The sequence below is a fragment of the Dermacentor albipictus genome, chromosome 2 (genome assembly GCF_038994185.2).
Source record: "Dermacentor albipictus isolate Rhodes 1998 colony chromosome 2, USDA_Dalb.pri_finalv2, whole genome shotgun sequence".
NCBI classification, from domain to species: domain Eukaryota; kingdom Metazoa; phylum Arthropoda; class Arachnida; order Ixodida; family Ixodidae; genus Dermacentor; species Dermacentor albipictus.
The window spans coordinates 162,261,743-162,280,559 of NC_091822.1; the positions used below are offsets into that span (position 1 = coordinate 162,261,743).

Below are 18,817 nucleotides of genomic sequence, written 5' to 3' on the forward strand. Positions count from 1 at the left end.
AAAAATGCACACGGCGTGTGCTAGCTAAATTCATTTTAGCTAGGACACCCGCAAGCGTGCACACGCAGGCGCGTGCGATTTGCGGCATCGACATAAAAAAATAAAAACACGGAGGCACCTGGTCGTCCTCGCCGCTACATAGATAATCAAGATCGGGTTTGGCGGCTGCCTGGCGAAACGCGGCTCGAAGCAGCGCGCGGTCGCGGCTCGACGCTACAAAGCCGCAGGTGCGAGCAAGACAATTACATAACCGTTCCCTATACGGCGACGAACAACTGCAGCGCACAATCACCGCGTGCGTCGCCTGCATACCAGCAGATTATTCGCGCCCGCAAGGTGCGTATATACGTCAACGCGACGCGCTGGCACAGCTGCCGGCTGGGGAAGAATTTTCAAAAAAATTAAAGTAAGAAATAGTGAAGGCCGTTCATGTATGCGTCAGAGCGCCAAAAATATATCACAAGATAGTAATGACATACATACATCTAAGGTTCATATGGAGCTGATTTGGCGAATTCCGGCAATTGTCATACTGAGGAGCACCTTCGATCCAGCAGGGCACCACCCATTTGTCACACGCATCTTATTGAAAGTACCTAGCCTCTCGACGCTGCTAATTGAAAGCTGCTGAATTTCGGGCGGTCTTCCAAAAGGACCTATTTTTGAAAATGCTGCCCATTAAGTTACGCTGGCGCGCTACGCTAAAGCTCGACGGTTAGTCGAAGAAGGGGGGGGGGGGGGGGGCAATGTCGAAAAATTCCTGGACAAGCTTGTTGCGTCGCGACGACAACCGCAAAAGGGGCGGTTTGCGGATTTGTGGCAACATTTATAGGTGGCGCTCTTTGTATCGTCGCGTAATTCCGTCAATAACACAGGCGGCAACTCGACATGCGTGCGACTGCCACATCGAGCTATCCGGAGGAAAAAAAATATTCAATTATGGGGTTTTACGTGCCGAAACCACTTTCTGATTATGAGGCACGCCGTAGTGGGGGACTCCGGAAATTTGGACCACCTGCGGTTCTTTAACGTTCACCTAAATCTAAGTATACGGGCGCTTCCGCATTTCGCCCCCATCGAAATGCGGCCGCCGTGGCCGGGATTCGATCCCGCGACCTCGTGCTCAGCAGCCCAACACCATATAGCCACTGACTATTCGGAGGACGACGACGCAGTTTCCGTGAAACAGAAGCGTGCGGGGAGACGTCGATAAATGTACCGCTTGTGCGGCAAAAGAATCAAGTTCTGCGGTTTAAATTACGTTCCAACACCACGGTCTGATTACGAAGCACGCCGTGTGGTGGGAGACTTCCGGATTATGTTCTGACCGCCACCTGGGGCTGGTTGTTTTAACGTGCCACCAAATGCACCGATCTTAAACGAGCGTTTTCGCAATTTTTCGATCCCCCACGCATCCGAACGCGGCCGCCGCGGCCGATATCGAACCCACGTCCTCGTGCTCAGGCTCCGAAGTGCAAAGCGCCATAGCCAACAACGTTTCCAGCCACCGCGGTCGCTCACGACACCTTTCGATTCCCGACGGAGGAGGCCGCAATTCAATGGGGGGGGGTGGGGGGGGGGTGAAAACGCTCGCGAATACTTCGATTAGAAATAACAACAGGTGCACGTTAAAGAGCCTGATTGTGGTCAAATTCACTCCGTATAGAGCCCTATACTACATACGGCGCGTCGCGATAGGTCAACGGCTATCCAGATATCGCTAAAGTCGTCGCGGCGTTATTCCTTGTTCTATCCAGATATCGCTAAGGTCGTCGCGGCGTTATTCCTTGTTCGGAGATTGTGCGCTTTATTAATGCGAAAGCGTTATATGCCCCCATTACGCAAAAATCCGGCATTGTCGGCGGCAACGTGACAGGAAAATGGTACCAAATATGGCCGACGGCGCGACGAGTAAAAAAAAAACGTCGAAAAATGCTCGCATCGAAGTCAAATTTGTCAGGCAGGTTTCTGTGAACGAAGTCGATTGACGAAGTTGAAAAGAAAAGTTCACTACAATTCGGTCTGGGTGGGAATCGTGCCCGGGCCTCCGGGGCGCGAGACGAGCATGCCTCCCCCGACGTCGCGGAGACTCCACGGTTACGGTTGACTAAAGTCGAGGCAATAACGCGTGCGTCATTCATTGCACACGTCACGCCACTGCCTCCGTCACGGCCTCCCACGTATCACTTGCTCTTTGGATTTCATCGGTGCTGTGTCTACCCCAGCGGCATCTGTGAAACGCGGCCGCGTACGGAAGCACGCCGCAGAAGACGAAGCCAGGGAACACAAAAGCGAACGCGGTGCAAATTTACAACGTGCACAACGACATACGGATGAACACCTAAGTGAAAACATTTCCCCCAAAGTGACTACAGTGCTTTCGCATTCCCACAAGTAAGCAGTCTTGAGTGTACCTGCCGAACTTTTTTTATGACGCGGATAAATAAAGCATTTATTTTTATCACGTGCTTTATATACTTTGTCACGTGTGCTCACGCACCCGCTGTAATGTTATCCGGACCCTGTAAGTATGTAGTGTAGCAAATAGGCAAACGACATCCCGGACAGTCCCGCATAACCTGACAAGTTTAGGCAACCACCGAATGTGCGTTCGTTGAAAAGCTCGAAAAGCAAATTGAACCAACTCGACATAGCACCATATAGGCAGTATTTGTCTCTCTTTCTCTCGTTTCTTGATCACACCAGGCATATGACGCTCCGAGATCGCCGTGACGTCAGCAGCTTTAAATGACGTCACCAGCTGCGTGATAAATTTTTTGCGGTGTCAAAAAGAAGACAAGCTCAAACTTCGAAAATCCGGTTCTTCCAATAGCGCGACACACAGCGGGAAAACACGAGCCATACAGCAAAACAGAAGCGCTCGTGTACAGTCGAGAGCAAAAGTTTAGCGGACTTCGGCATCAATAAAAAAAAACCTTTAGCAGCATCCTATGGCACAGCAGTGGTCTACATCGGTGAATTGCAGGAGGGTCATAAACTCTATACCGCTCGATTTATATATATAGGCTGCGAAGAAGACTATATAGACTATATATAGGCTGCGAAGAAGACAAAATATTTTAAACGGCACCTTTCGTCCTCGGACTTTTGCTCGTGACAACATATACTTGACGAAAAACACACAATTAAACGTCTCGTTCATTCCACAAGCTCCTACATACGGCAGTTTCGTGGGACGTAATAACGTCGGAGAACCCACAATTAGGCTTATCCATCCAAGAGTTACGATACTGTAGAGTTTCCTATAACAATTACTGTATGAAACTTTACACCCGTTACTCTCCATATAAGCTTCTACCCGGAAAAAAATGTCAGCGGCGCCTGTTTTCAGGAGTTCCCATGGCGCAGTCTCGAAATACGGTGCTAAGATTTCGCGAGCGCGCCGTTTCTAGCATTTCAGAGTGATTCCTTCCTTCCTTCCTTCCTTCCTTCCTTCCTTCCTTCCTTCCTTCCTTCCTTCCTTCCTTCCTTCATTCATTCATTCATTCCTTCCTTCCTTCCTTCCTTCCTTCCTTCCTTCCTTCCTTCCTCTTTTCGTGGCTCTGCCACAGTTTGGAAGCATTTGGCCCTTGCGTCAATAAAATCCAACATCATCATCATCACTTTCCTTCCGCTAGAACAACAATTTCGAGGTCGCATGCGAAAGAGCCGTTAGAAAACATCGCGCTCAGCATGACCGACCCATATCGACATACAGCCGCTCAATAAAACCACGGGTAACGCACAAATGAGATCTGCACGGCTTGAAGGCAACACAATAAGAAGAAAAAAAAAACAGAAACGGAGACAATGATTCTCTCCCTCTTTCTCTCTAACAGCTACAAAGTGGCGTATTACAGGATACGCTATGCTGTGGCTGCTAGAAACTCATCAGGGGCATTTTCGGGGAACACACGTCAAGACCAAGGAAGCATGCGCATGCGCTCGTAACAAAACGTATACGAGGTTTTTGCTGTACGTAGCCGTATAAACTATAAACTATCAACAAAGCGCCGGGAATATACGAGAGATCAAGAAAGAACCAGCGCCCGTTGCGAGAGTGTACTTACATGTCGTGATATAGAACATGTCCACTTCGATCCCAAACGCTGTCGGCACGCTCCCAAAGTTCGATGTGACAAACGGGCGACGCAGCTTCGTTCGGGTTCGAGTCACAAACAGGGAACGTCGTCACGTGTCGAAAGGTGAACGCACTCCCTTAGCGTCACGACAGCGCTGTTCGCGTCAACCGCACTTTGAGAAGCTTGGCACGATGTCGTCGTTCGCGAATCCGGCCGGCGGTATAGTTCACAAGGAATAGGCATGTACTGAACTGTTGCAAGTGTAAACGAAAGACTTCTCCGCGATCCACTATAGGTTTTTTTTTCTTCTTTCACGAGGCGACCGTTCACTAAAGAAAAACGAAGTCACGCGGTGACGTTAAATTATGCGAGAACGCTGCATAAGTCTCGCAGATGTTCGGGAAGACGTCGAATGGGTGATCCTACCAGCAAGGTTGACAAACCCGATGCCCTTAACAAACAAGATTTGGAAGCAATGGTTCAGTCCCACGACACCAATGCTCCACGGGTTGCCGACGTTCTGGATTCCGCGACTTCTACTTTAACGCCACGCAATTCAATACGCGAGACCGCGATGCAAGAGTGTCAGGCAGGGCCAAGCCGAACAGTTACCGACAGCGACCTTCAGCCACTCGCCAGCAAACTGTTCCACTGGGCCGCGTTTTTGCCCCAATAAACACAACACTGCCGGCACAGAGCCCCGCGGAGTCGCTGACAGTGACCGACCAATGGGCGTTACTTTGCGCTGTCCTGTTACTTCGAGCAGACGGCAGCCGAACCGCGGAAATGCTTCGGAAGCCCTACGTGAGAGGATCTTGCGTCACTGAAATCACACCAGTGTTACGTCGTCGCACGGCGCGATGACGTCAAACTTGGAGCAGACGTCACAGACCCAACGAAGAGCAGACGCCAATGTACGGATTGTCTTCCCGGGATCAGCAAACGTCCGCGGGAACATCGCGAAGGAAGTGAGCACGACACGAGGATAAGCAAAAGACGAGTCCCAGCAGACGAGATCGGTGCAGACGAAGCCACTGCATACGGGTCAGAGAACACGGTTCAGAGCAGATGGGCCAAATCAGGCCAACCCACGCAGACGGTTCAAGCAGACGGGTCAAGCAGACGGGTCAAGCAGACGGGTCAAGCAGACGGGTCAAGCAGACGAGTCACAGCAGACGATCTCGGTGAACAGCGACAGGACACGGGACCCACGGTTTCAGTGAAGCAGGAGAAATGTGCGCCGTAGGGAAAACGTCCTTGCCTCCGTCACCTTCGCCAGCACCGAGCGGCGCAGCTCTTCCACACGGCGCCAGCAGGCACTATGCACCATTCACGACGGCGGCAGAGGCAGCAGCACAGCGACGCAGACGACGGTGACGACAGAGTAGAATGCCAGGGGTCATCCTCGCAGGCTCCAACTGCCGAGCGACATCCGCACGAACAGAAAGGCAAACCACGGGTTACAAATTGCCGCCTTGCCTCTACGCTCCCGCGTCGCGAACCGCTGTCATTTCGCACTGTTTCAGCTTCGCGTGAAATATGTGGCAGTTACCTTCCTTCCCTCGGAGAAACTCAGCCATTCTACACGAAACACAGAAGAAAAAAAAAAGAAGATCCTAGCAGGTTTTTATATAAAGAAAAAGCCAAGTAATTGGAACACATAGTCAATGGTGTCTTCCTCTTACAGCGTTTCGCAAAAGACGACTAGCTAAGAAGAAAGAAAAAGTTATCGTATAGGTAGCGCCTCTCTCGGGTTTCACCTTGTTACTCGTTGTCTTCTTCGCTGCTTGTTCTTTTCCGGTCTAGAATTGCAGTCCTTAACTGTACTATGAATAACGATAGCCTGTGTAGAAAAAAAAAAGAAATACACCGCAAGCAATGCACCTGCGAGCAATCTTTAAACAAAAAAAAAAGAAAAAGATCGTGAGGCAGTTGAAATAAAGAACAAAGGTGAACCTCATCTGATGGCGCTGCTAAATAACGGGTCGTTTCAGAAGGGCGCCTTCCGCACAAGTTGTGGCTTAGTTTCGTAACAACACTCTTCGTTCTTTTAACGAGTCTACACGAAGGAAACAATGCGAAAGTCGAGCGAACGAGTACGCTGAAAGACAGCAATCATGCGTGCCAATAAAAAAAAAAGGAAATTCACGTGGTGATAATGCGGAGTCCGGAACAAAACGGTAAATTTGCAACTTCCGAATCAAGAGCACACACGTAAGCATGGCGGGAAGCGCGAAAGAAGCGGGCAAATGGAAAGGGTAAGGATGGTTGGAACGGTGACTAAAAATAAACAAAATGGGGAAACAAAACACGGCGGGAACGAATACACTTGTGGCGAGCGAAGCTCGAAGGTAGAACGGCGAAAACTTACACGTGTTTTAAAACAGGAACAGACAAAGCCAGCAAGAAAGCTTCCAACCAGATGAGCGCGGCAATGCGCTGAAGCAATATAGCAGGGCATCACTGCTTCAGTCGCCTTCTTCTCTTTTTTTTTTTTTAGTGTTACAACCCAACAAACATGAGCGACTTCAAACGTAAAAAAATATTCCCATCTTTAGCACTCCTTTAGGGATTTCTACAATTAAAAAAATAAACGCCCCAGCGAGATCACAAGTCAGACGCTCCAGAACTTCCCCACCAGTTCAACCAGTTCTCAACTACCACAACAACAACAAAAGAAGACTGACATACTCTTAATGTGCAATAAATTTTCCGAAATTCGGCATTCTTTCAAGCATTTCTGCAACAGTCGAAATAAAATAAATACCTGAGCGAGTTCTAAATGTCAGAAGTTCCGGAACTTCGCTGCTACTACCTCTAGCAACTCTCCAACGATCATAACAGAAAGAATTTAAGCGAATTCGCAAATGCCAGGCGTTCAGAATTTCACAATTCCTGCGGGAACCTTTCGATACACACACAACAAAAAAGAACCTGAGCGAGTTCAAATGCCACAAGTTGAGAACTTGACAGCCATTTCTCCAACGGTCATAACAGAGAGAACCTCAACGAATTCTAGCGCTAAAAGTTCAGAACTTCACGAAACACTTCGGGCAATTAATTCTTCGTTCAAGATCATAACAGAAAGAACCTCAACGACTTTATAAAAAATGCCAGAAGTTAATGATTTCGCCAACTGCCCCCAGGAACATCACGAAGGTCACAAAACAAAGAAGCCGTGATGTGATAAATTCGGGACAACGCCACCAACGTTTCGAGCCCCTCTAAACGGCCATGGCAATAAAGAACTTCACTTCTGCATGAGTCAGCTCGAAAAGGCCCGCAGGGAAAAGATCCCAGGCGACTACGAACGCCAGAACGTTCGCATATCCACTCTTCGGGGCTGTTTAACGATGGCAATAAATGCTACAATAAACCAACAAAAACAAACCGGAGCGAGCAGATCGAACCCAGGCGATTTCCAGCGTCAAACAAACTACACAATTCCACTTTCATCAGTCAAGCAGCTGCCACTAGTGGCGACCGAGAAATACCCGAGCTTCGCGCGTCCAGCTAGCATCGATCCGAAGCCCAGAGAGTCGACGTGAGGGAAAGGCTAAACGACGACAGGTGATATCGGCATGACAAGCAAAAGAAAAAGCGCGTCCAACGCAGCATCGAAAATTCCGTTAGGCGCAGACAAAAAAAAAAAGAAAAAAGTTCGACGAGAAATATGGATCGGGACGTCAAAGTCAACCGCGGCTGCAAGGGAAGTCGGCGGCGAGCGACGTCGCTGTATATGAGCTGACCGTCAGAGTGGCAAGGAAATAAGTTTCCTTCGAAAGTCTCATCCACGTCGCTACGAAGGAAGAGTTCGCCGAACGTGCGAATCGATAAGGGCCGAGCGGGTCGATGGGGCACGGGAATATGGATAGGTTGGGGAAAGGAAAGGGGACTGGACCACAAAGGAAGCCGATTCTTCGAGAGGTCAGAACATCTTTCGTTTTTCTTTTTCCTTTCTCCTCCTCTCTGTCCGGCGCTAACAGCGAGCAGCGCAAGCACGCGAAGTCCATGCCAGCGGCAGAGACTGTCTGCGAACTGCCGTTCGGACTTCGATCACGATTGCGAAAGAACGTAAGAACTAGTAAGTGAATTGCTATTCGCTCCTATTGCTGAATTTCTTTCTCTTTCCTCCTAACGGAACCTGAGGAAAACGCCTGCCGAAATCAAAATCGTGTCTTGAGCGGACTATTTCTGTAATCAGAATAGTAGTAGTAGTAGTAGTAGTAGTAGTAGTAGTAGTAGTAGTAGTAGTAGTAGTAGTAGTAGTAGTGTTTATCCTGGGCACGTTAACTAAACAAGTGATTGATTGATGCCACTATTTACCGACCAAATCAAACTAAGGCGATCCGCGAGCTCCTCGGCGCATGTAAAAGCGGTAAAAAATAAACGACAACAGTTAGCACGGAGAACGTAGTTGAGCTTGAAACGGTGCCTCTCCCGCTTCCGCACAGTACCGGCAGGCGATAAAACTCCAGACAAAACTAAATAAATGTATAGTGTGCCCGGTAGGAATAAAAAAGAAGGAGAAACGAAGAGGCGTCACAACAAAGTGGAAATAAAAGGGGGCGAGGGTGTCGCAGCGCCATTTTTCAGACTGATCTTCACTGCTGAACTGGTCAGAACTCGAAATTACTTCGAAAACTAGCGCTTAAAGAATCCGATACTCGACGTAAGCGAACGAAACCTGACAGATAAAAAAAAAGCTGGAGCACAGCCCCTGAAGCGCAAATGCAACTGCGACACCGATACTGATGGCCAAACGAGGATGGGAAATGAGGAGTGAAACAACAAGACACGAGTACATTAGACACGGTCCGCGAGGAGTCCCCAACGGCCACCAGCGATCGAAGGCGAGAGAACACGTGACAAATATCGCGAAGCGAGCGACTTCACGGCCAGACAGGGTTCAAGCTCAAATCGAATCAACGCATAGTGGCGAAAACGTAGGCACGGGAAACGAATGAGTGTGCCAAGTGGTAATGACAACGGAGCAAATGGCAACAAGGGGTGGGAGGGGGCGGCAGTAGGCGGTTAGGGACGGTGAAAGATGTCGAGCCAGATTCTAATTACAAGCCCACAGGGAAGGTCGACTCAACATTTCCACGAAAACAGGGAAAGGGATGAGGGGAAATCCCTACAATAGAGGTACGATAGCCCGGAATAGGGAAAACGGATGGCTCAGCACAGCCTTCGGAGAAGACCGGCCAAAGAGAAGCTAAGAGCACGAGGGTAGAGCTAAAGGAGGTGATGTATGGACAAAAGAAAACAAAAGTAACACTGCAACAGCGTGACTTTGATACAAGAGCTACGTTAAAGGAGGCAGCGAAGTTTGGAGAAACGTTAATTTGTAAAGAAATCCAACTTGTGGGAAGCGGAAGTAAGCGTACGTCGAATATGAAAGGAAAAGAAATGACTTCCCAAAAGGGACTGCCAGGAAAGAGACACGAGGCGGCTAAGAAGAGCGGGATCGGAACTGCATAGGAAGTGGGTAATGAGGGAGATGCGAGCGCCTACAGAAGTCGCAATGAACCTACCCACGGTGAATAATTATGCACAGTCACGATGCGACAGAGGTGCGGAAATACATCGCGAAAGAGCCAGGCGAGCGTTAATTCTAATTACTCTCACCACGGTAAGGAAGCAAAGGACTAGAAGACAGCGTCCCGAAACTCAAGAAAGCGAGGGAGGAAAGGTTAAAAACCCAGCTGCACCATCATTTCTACTTTTACGGAAGCAAAAAAGAAAAGTTGGCCCCAGGAAAAAGGGCACGCCAATAGCTCAAGTTGAAAAAGCGGACAGCCGTACAATCGAGCATGCAGGACAAGATGATTAGAGCAGCTGAACAACAACGCGAACAAATAAAAGAAAAATAGAAGTAGAAGCGTGGCCGCCAACCGATATGGGACAGCGGAAGTTGGTCGCGCGTGAATCTTCAGCTCGTTCACAACACACAGCTAGGCAAAGGAGAAACTGGAGGGGTAAGAAAAGGTAAGAGAGTGAACTGATGCCAGTTGGCAAGGAGGAAATCAATAAAAACCACAGCTTAGCTACACGAGACACGCACCACAAGGAAGACGACAGGGGGGGGGGGGGGGGAGGGGGGGGGGAAGGCGGAAGCGCGAAAATACACGCAAGACTACACAAACAAACAAACAAAAAAGAAATCGGAGAAAGGCCACGACCATCAGAAATGGGGCCAGTGTTGGAAGCAAACTGGGGAAAACAAAATGTAGGACAAGTAAAAAAAAAGAACAAATGCAAAGACGAACGGGCGGCAAGGCGTACCAACTACACCAACAAAAGGTAAATAGGCTACATAAGAGAGGTGGGGGGAAAGGGGATAGAGGTGAGGAATAAGAAGAAGCAGCAAGGCTGCGACGAACAGGCCGCGAGTGGGGAACGATGGCTGTTTTCGCCGGGGCAGAAGAAGAGGAGACGGCCTTGGTCTTTTCCCAGCCGCAGACACGCAAAATAATCCCGGGATCCCGGCCGCCGGCTGCGTCGGGGAGGATGAGGGGAAAACCGGGGCCAGGCGCGGAGGCGGCAGCAGCAGAAACCGGCAGCGCAGCAGGGGCGCGCTAGCGCCGGGCGCCGCTGCAGGCGGCGGGCGCTCCTCGCGCCAGCGTCCCCGAAACGACGCGCCCCAGAAGAAGCGGTAGTACACGTACGCTAGCCCGCCCGCCCGCGCGCACTCCCGCCGGGTCGACGCACGCTCGCACAGCGGGCGGGGGCGGCGAGGGAGCGCCGGGAGCAGCGAGATTCCCGGGGTTCCCCGGGAGAAACCCCACCCTCCCCGCCACCTACCCAGCATCCAGGGCCCCTCTCCACCCGGACCCCTCTCCTCGTTCGCCTCCTTCCACTCCTCCCAAGTTTTTCTTCCCTTTCCTGTCGCAACGCGCTTTCCCGTTTTCCTTTTCGCACACGAAAGCCCTCGCCCGTCGGTTTACGTTTCCCTGCCTTCCTTCGCACTCCCATCGCAACCAAGCACTCTTCCCTACAGATCCCTGCCCGCGCCGTCCTCGCTTCCGCCTCTTCCCCGCGAAAATAAAAGCTTGCCCCCGCTCTCTGCATCCAGTTTTCTTTTCCCTACCGCCACCGTCGCTATGAACCAGAGGAGGTCCCGCTTCCTCATTGCTCCCTTTCTTCCCCTTCGTCCCTTCCAAGGCTGCCCACACTCCGAAAACGTCTCTCGTGGCTCTCGCCCTCGCCTTCGGGCACGCCTTTTCAAGTACAAACACACACACATTTCGTCGTTCACACGCACAAGCGCGAAAAACTAAACTAAGCGCAATTCCAACTGCCCTCTCTCTACTGCCCCCCCCCCCTCAAACACATAGCCGCCATTGAATCCCCGTTCCTCTCCCTCACAAACCACTTACATTCTTGGCTTCGTGACGCAACGCGTTCCTTCTCCCTATTTCTACCCGGGCCCTTTCACCACTCCTCACCTCTCCCCATTGCCCCACCCTCCTCCGCTCCGTTATAACCATCCGAGTTTTCGTTTCTCTTACCCACTCCCCAATTCCCTTCCTTTCTTTACCGGCCGTTTCGCCCTCCCCTTTCAATTTTCCCAGTACATCCTGACACGAACGAGACCCCTCTCTTTCCTTGACCCGACACGTTCACTCCTCCCTACTCTCAGTTTCCCCCTCTCGGGATGCGGCGTCGACTGCGCATGCGCGAGCCTTCCCCACTACCTTTCTCCCTCGCCTTCCGCGACCGCGCCTCGCGATTGGCCGACGCCCAGCGGCGGCGGAACGAAACCGCCGGACTACACGATGACGTGGCAGGGCGATAGCTCGGCCGCGCAGGCGCGGCTGTTTTGTCCGAACAAATTTCCCTCGGTGTCGTTTCTGGGTCCCCTTACTTCAACCCCCCCCCATCTCTCTCTTCCCCGCGCCTCTGCTATTCCTTTATCGGCACGGGCCCGTTCGCCGCTGCCCGTTTATAAACAAGCATCTCGTTTTTCCCTCGGCCTGCCGCTTTTTTTTTTAATTTTCCGTTGGGGAGCGTAATGGCCGGAACTATCTCATGTATCGCCTGTGCTCGTAAACGAGCCGGACAGGCCGGGCAATGTGCGGTGCGACGAACGGCGACAATGTCGTGGAGGCAAGAGCAACGCAGAAGTGAAAACGCACGGCGCAACACCATGAGAGAGGGTTTAAAATAGAGGGATAATAAGAGGGGGCGCGGGCACTGGAAGGAACGACGACTCAAAGTAGACGCGCACTACAGCTGCAATGGCGCTAAAGAACCTGAAGCATCGCCAACGGACGGCTCTGTTTACGTTTTTCTGGAACGATACAAAGCACGAGCAAAGCATAAAACAAAAGGCTTCATGAAGCCTTTTTTTTTTTTTACACTGGGTTCGCGAGGGTAACGGTGTAGAATTGAGGCGCCGGTTCGCCATCACCGTCAGACTACTTGTGTATACTTACTGCAGCACGGGAGGCCTTTGCCAGGGTTCTGTAATTACGGCTGTCTTGCGTCAACTTACCCCATTTTATGCCAGCAAATTTCCCGATTTCATCACACCACCTAATATTCTGCCGTCCTCGACTGCGCTTCCCTTTTTCTTGCGCCCATTCTGCAACTGTAATAGACCACCCTTTATCTGCCCCACGCCATTACATGGCCTGCCAAGATCCATTTTTCCCCTCTTAATGTCGACCACGAAATCGGCTATTCGCATCTGCTCTGTAATAAACACCGCTGTTTTCCCGTTATTTAACGATGACGCTTCAACAATGACGTGTCGGTTACGCGCGTTTAATGGCTGCTTAGCGCTACACGCGACAAAAACCTGTCTGAAACTCGAGCTGGCACTCTTGTAACGTAGCTGGGCTACCAACGACAAAACAGCGAGTTAGTTTCTCTCATCGGCATACCGAATGTTGTTCTTACTCATTGAGCAGATATGTACAGTCGCCCAAATCTTTAACTGGTGTGCGGGAGTGACGACTTTTCCGTGCGTCAGCGCCGTTTGACGGGGCGAGGCTGGAAACAGTCTGAGGCTAAGCGCATGCGGACAAAGCGCGCTCAGCTGGGCCCATCGTCTACTAGGCTGTTTCCAGCCTCGCCGCGTCATACGGCGCTGACGCCCGGAAAAGTCGCCGCTCCCGCACACCAGTTAAAGATTTGGGCGACTGTACCTGGTTGACCTGTATACGTATTTGTGTGTATTGGATCAGCTACTAGTCGCATAGGCTATTGGTCCAAATATTTTTGTACGCATTCCTAGAACTGTTTAAATAAAGCTCACTTTTTGATTGATTGATTGATTGATTGATTGATTGATTGATTGATTGATTGATTGATTGATTGATTGATTGATTGATTGATTGATTGATTGAAGCCGTTAACACCGTTAACAATATGCAATCAAAGAATGTGAAATGCGACTGAGGTCATGTACAGACGAAGAGCACGATGGCTCTTCGCACGGCGATGAGCCATCGATGCTAAATGTTATCCGCAAGCATCACACCGTCACACGCAAAGTCCTCGAAATCTCCCGACACCGGCGCGTATCCCGAAGCTGGAGCAAAACTTCCGCAGGTCGGAATCTACATCGCACGGCACAATACGAAGAGTTGAAATTACGGGACGCAAGGTGGCTCGCGCATAATAGCGCTTGCAAACACGCAAGCCACCTGGCAAAAGCCAGCAAAGGCCACGCAGGCTTTCGGTTCTCGTGCACGCAAGCTGTCCGCGTCGCCTATAATATACACATAAAAAAAGAACTCTCTAACACGCAAACCTCGACGGCTCTTCTTCTGTGCGCTAAGCTTAGGAGAAAATGAAGAAAATAAAAACAAAACACAAAGACTGGTGCAGACAGGGGAAGGTAAGCGTAGCGAGAACGAGGGAAAAACCGACGACAAAAGAAGATTACGAGAGAGAGAGAGAGAGAGAGAGAGAGAGAGAGAGAGAGAGAGGCTCACAAGTATAAGCATCCAGGCGAGCTCAGCGCATGGCCGCAAAAAACGGCAGGCCAGTCCGGCTTTCAGGGTTTTATGCATGCGACGGAGAAAACGTGCTCTGAATCCCTGAGAGGAACTTCAGAGGCCGTTCGTTCTGGATGCGCGGCGTTCCTGAACCGCGCGTGCGAATTCGCGCATTCGAGTGTACACACTGGCGTTCACATATTCAGCGCCGCGGGCGCAGTGAGAAAGCATGGTACACGCAGAAGGCTCGACGCGAAAACTCGCGCTCGGGCTCGAAACCTAAACTAAGGCGTGGCTTTTGTGCGAGCGCACATCGCCGAGAGGTAGTCGTAAAAAAAAATCTAACAAATGAAAACAAGAACGAGATAAAAAAAGAAGGTTTATATTCGATGGCACAGCCCTCCAAGCGGAAAGTTTATTCCAGCAATCGCGAAATCGCTCTCCACTAGCCCTGTGCATACAGCAAGAACCCCCTGATCTTCGAAAAACATTTTTGTTTATGTTGTTATTCGTTCGACTCGAGCTTTTTTAATCTCCCTTTAAGCCAGATCGTAAATATCGAACGAGCCCGCTCCTGCGTCCAACCGCATTAGCTTCGCGTATTTCAATCGGGTAAGCGAGAAACCAAAACGAGAAAACAAAACAAGAAAACACTCTTTCTTTCAATCTCACCCGCCGCTGTTTCCATTGTGTTCGCGGCTTCAATCAAGCCAGATAAAACGGAAACAAGGGCGTAAAAGATGGTGGGGGGGGGGGGGGGGATTTTTAAAAACAAGAACGTAAACACGGGCTAACTTCATTCGAGCTCCGCGCAACCGAAAGAGCAGGGCAATCAAGAGCGCATTGCCGTCGGAGGCAGGCGCCGATCGATAATCTCCACAAAACGCAGGGACTCCTCGGGCCGCCAATCTTTCTCGCTTTCTTTCTTTCTTTTCTTTTCTAGCTTAATGTGGCTCTGTTTCTTCAAACACCTTAAACGTTATTCGGTGAAGCCCTCAAATGTAAGTGAACGGGGCAGCTTTGTCTGCTAGGCCGCACGCCTTCAACGAATACAAAAGAAAAAAAAATGAGAAGAGAAGTATATAGCATTTAGGAACGGTACGTGTACCATTAGAACCTCGGAGTCCGGACGAATTACTAATCTCCTCACCGAAACTGAATGTCACGCACTTCCGCGCCGCAGAGCTACGTCACACTCGATCAATGTCGACCACTGCCAAAAAAAAAAATTAAATTATTGGGTTTTACGTGCCAAAACCACTTTCTGATTATGAGGCACGCCGTAGTGGAGGACTCCGGAGATTTTGACCACCTGGGGTTCTTTAACGTGCACCTAAATCTAAGTACACGGGTGTTTTCGCATTTCGCCCCCATCGAAATGCGGCCGCCGTGGCCGGGATTCGATCCCGCGACCTAATAACGTTATAATAGCGCTATAATAACGTTCTATATCAGCTGCCACAGAACAATTAACCCCGTTGCTTCCAAGTCTTTCCCTAAAGCACAGGACCTGTACCGGCAAAAACAGTTAACCCCCGTATTTCCCCGGGGGAATTTCTTTAGAACATGTGCAGCCTTTCGGCAGAGCAAATATTCACTCAATGTATACTCCTTTCTTTTTTTATCCCTTACATACGTATAGTTGCACGCCGTTCCGTCGATACCTTCTTTAGATACATGTTATAACCTCTCAACACAACACATTTTACACCATCCGCCTCTCTCACGGCTTTCTTCTTTCTCCTCAACTATAGGTTAACGTCGCTCCGTCGAAACTCTCTTTAGAGACGTATTATACCTTCCGAAAACTCAATGTATACTCTTCTTTCTTTTCTTTTTTTATCCCTTATATACGTATAGTTGCACGCCGTTCCGTGGAGACCTTCTTTAGATACATGTTATAACCTCTCAACACAACACATTCTACCCTATCCGCCTCTCTCACGGCTTCCTTCTTCCTCCTCAACTACAGGTTAACGTCGCTCCACCGAAACTCTCTTTAGAGACGTATTATACCTTCCGATAAAGCAAACACACACCGCAATGCACACATTCCGCCCCGCTGAACGTCTTCTTCCATTTCTCTTCCGCGCAGACGCCATACAGAGGAGGTGCTCGGTCAACGTCAACTCCTTCCGGCGAACGGGGGCCTCGTTTCCGGCTTCGCGAGGCGGAACACGTCGTGGTGAAAGAAGGGGGAAGGGGGAGGAGGCGGCAAATGAAGGATCGCGGAAAAGTACAACCCGAGCTTTCGCCCGGGGCCCGCCGCCGCCGAGTTCCTTTCCGTTTCTTCCCATTAGGGCGGGGGGCGAAAGGCGCGCGTATAGCTATAGGTGTCTGTATAGCGTATATGGGAATTCGCCGCAACATAAGCCCGAAGGCGCTGTACTAGCAATTGCATGACGAGGAGGAAGCAGCGTCACTAATTAGAGAAAACAGCGAACGTCGTGTAATGCGTCGTACACCGCGCGGTTGCGAAATGAAAGCGAGCAACAAATAGAAGGCAAAGGGAGACAGAAATATACACGAAAACCAAATGAGAAAACGCGGCGGCAGATCGAACGGGAAGAGTGTCACACTTCCAAGAATGACGAAATTAACGGGCTGTGTATTTATATATATATATATATATATATATATATATATATATATATATATATATATATATATATATATATACGCACACACGCAAGCACGCAGACACACACAGACGGGACGGCCGGTAGCGCGACGGATATGAAACTACTGAATTTAAATTACGGGATTCGACGTCCAGTAACTGCGCGTGCGGTTGAAGGGCTCCGCCGTTGGGAAGGGCTACGGATTAATTTTGGCCACCTCGTACTCTTTACCGTGAACCTCAAGACGGTACACGAGCGTTATTATTATTTTTTTTTTCATGCTCGTCGATTCCTTCATTGCCAGTGGCAGAACGCCATATGCGTAGTGTTTCACACACGCGCGTGCGCGTATGTAGACGAGGATTAACTCGGCCAACAAGACGTGCGCGTGCGCGGGAAATAAAAGAGGAAAAAAAAAACTTTGCCGAAACACGCAGTCAACGCATCACCCATTGAAGAAAAGAAAAGGCAGACCCTCTATACGAGCAAGCTCTCAGAGTTAACACTACAGCCACACCGCACGCGCATTAAATGAAAATTCATTTCTGATTAAATTTTGTCTTTCCTGTGTGTGTGTGGGGGGGGGGGGGGGGGGTCGCGTAGCAACGGGGCAAACGTCAAATGAGTCGGCGTCCAAATGCTCGAACGATAAAGGGGACAGTCCTCTTCCGAATATACCGTCCAGAATACGCTTCATTTTTTGTAACCAAGGTAAGCTAAGCATTAAAAAAAAAAGAGGGAAAAAAGGTAAATCCCCGAACAAAAACTGTGGGACCAGTTTTCAATAAAGGTTACTCTCTCTACGCTGCTACCACTCCATGCACTCTCAGAACGGAGCAAGTGAAAAGTGAAGAAAGAAAATAATCCGGTGAACACCAGTAAAACGCGCGATGCATCGTATGAGAATGCCCAGGACAAATATATAGATCGAATGAGAATACCCGCCGACGAAGACAGAAAGTACATATAAGAAGGAAAATAGACCGCGAACGCACGGAGTACAACAGAGAGACAGCTAAGCCAAGCCTCCAATCTTTCACCTGTGTTCTATCCTATCTGTCAGAGTTATCGCTCTAATACTTGCCACCGAACATAACCACGCGTACAAGAAACCTGCGCACCTAATACAATGCAGCTGCCTTGCGAGGGCCGCCGATAAAGTACAACATATCGCCGAGCCCAGAGGCATCATGACGCTGAACACTGTAGCGGAGCGCCTAGACACTTTTTCTTCACTGCTCGTATTATTTCGTTACATCGACAGAAGCACACAGGCCGGGAAGAGCTTTAAAACACACACACACACGCACACACACACACGCAAAACAAAACACGAAAGCGAGGGAAATAGAGAAGAGAAAAGCTGGTTTCGGGGAGAGGGCGCGCTACTAAATGAAAAACAAATTAGAGAAGAAAAAAAACAGCGCTCTCATGGCGGACGGCGCTATGGGGTCGGCGCGAGAGCGTCGAGGAGCCGCCGTGACGTACGCGAGTCACGGCGTACGTCACCGCTCCGACTGGCCAATGGCGTCGCCGATCCAAGCCCAGCAGCGGCGCCCTGCTTCCCGCTATATAAATATCCCAGCTTCCCTCCTCGCCGTTCCTTCCTTCCCCCTTTTTCCCCATGTGCCTGCGTCGTCCTGCTAGGGAAGATCCTTCGGAAAGGAATTAGGGGGAGGCGCGAGGATGGGGATGTGGCGGGAGAATCGGGAAAGAGAAGTGTCATCGGAGAACGATGAACAGGCCCAGGAGAGACGAGCCGAAAGCGAGATCGACCGGACAGGCACGTGGAGAAAGCGGCTCGGGCCGAAAAAAACAAAACAAAAGTGGGGGGGGGGGGGGGCAAGCTCGCCTCGCTACGCAAATAATTAACGCGCCGACGGCCGACAACGCTGGCACGAAAAGCACAAGCGGGCAGATCTCAGATACCGCTCTGCGGGACCGAGCAGCCAACCCCCCGTAACCGGCGGGCACGCGGGCTTCCCCTCAATCCTCCCACGTCGGGAGAAGAAAGTGAAGGAAAAGGTTACGGCCAACCACGTAAGGATGGCTACAAAGGAAAAGGGGTGAGCGCACTCCAAGCCGGCTAAGGCGCTTCGGATCGCGCGGGAAGGCCAGATAGAATACGCGGACTGGAAAGTGAATGAGAGTTGGTAAAATAATA

The 18,817-nt window shown here is 50.3% G+C and overlaps 1 protein-coding gene across 3 annotated transcripts in view; it reads right to left on the bottom strand.

Moving 5' to 3' along the window:
* LOC139056221 (mediator of RNA polymerase II transcription subunit 15-like) overlaps positions 1–18,817 on the bottom strand; it is a 142,445-nt gene that overhangs the window by 112,353 nt on the left and 11,275 nt on the right. Inside the window, exon 1 of one of the 3 annotated variants that reach the window (XM_070534259.1) lies at positions 4,071–5,600. The exons of the other annotated variants lie outside the window; for them this stretch is intronic. Within the exon in view, the coding sequence (XP_070390360.1) occupies positions 4,071–4,089 (19 nt within the window). The 5' untranslated portion in view covers positions 4,090–5,600. Of the gene's footprint in view, positions 1–4,070; positions 5,601–18,817 lie in introns of those variants that run through there. 3 annotated transcript variants of the gene reach the window in all.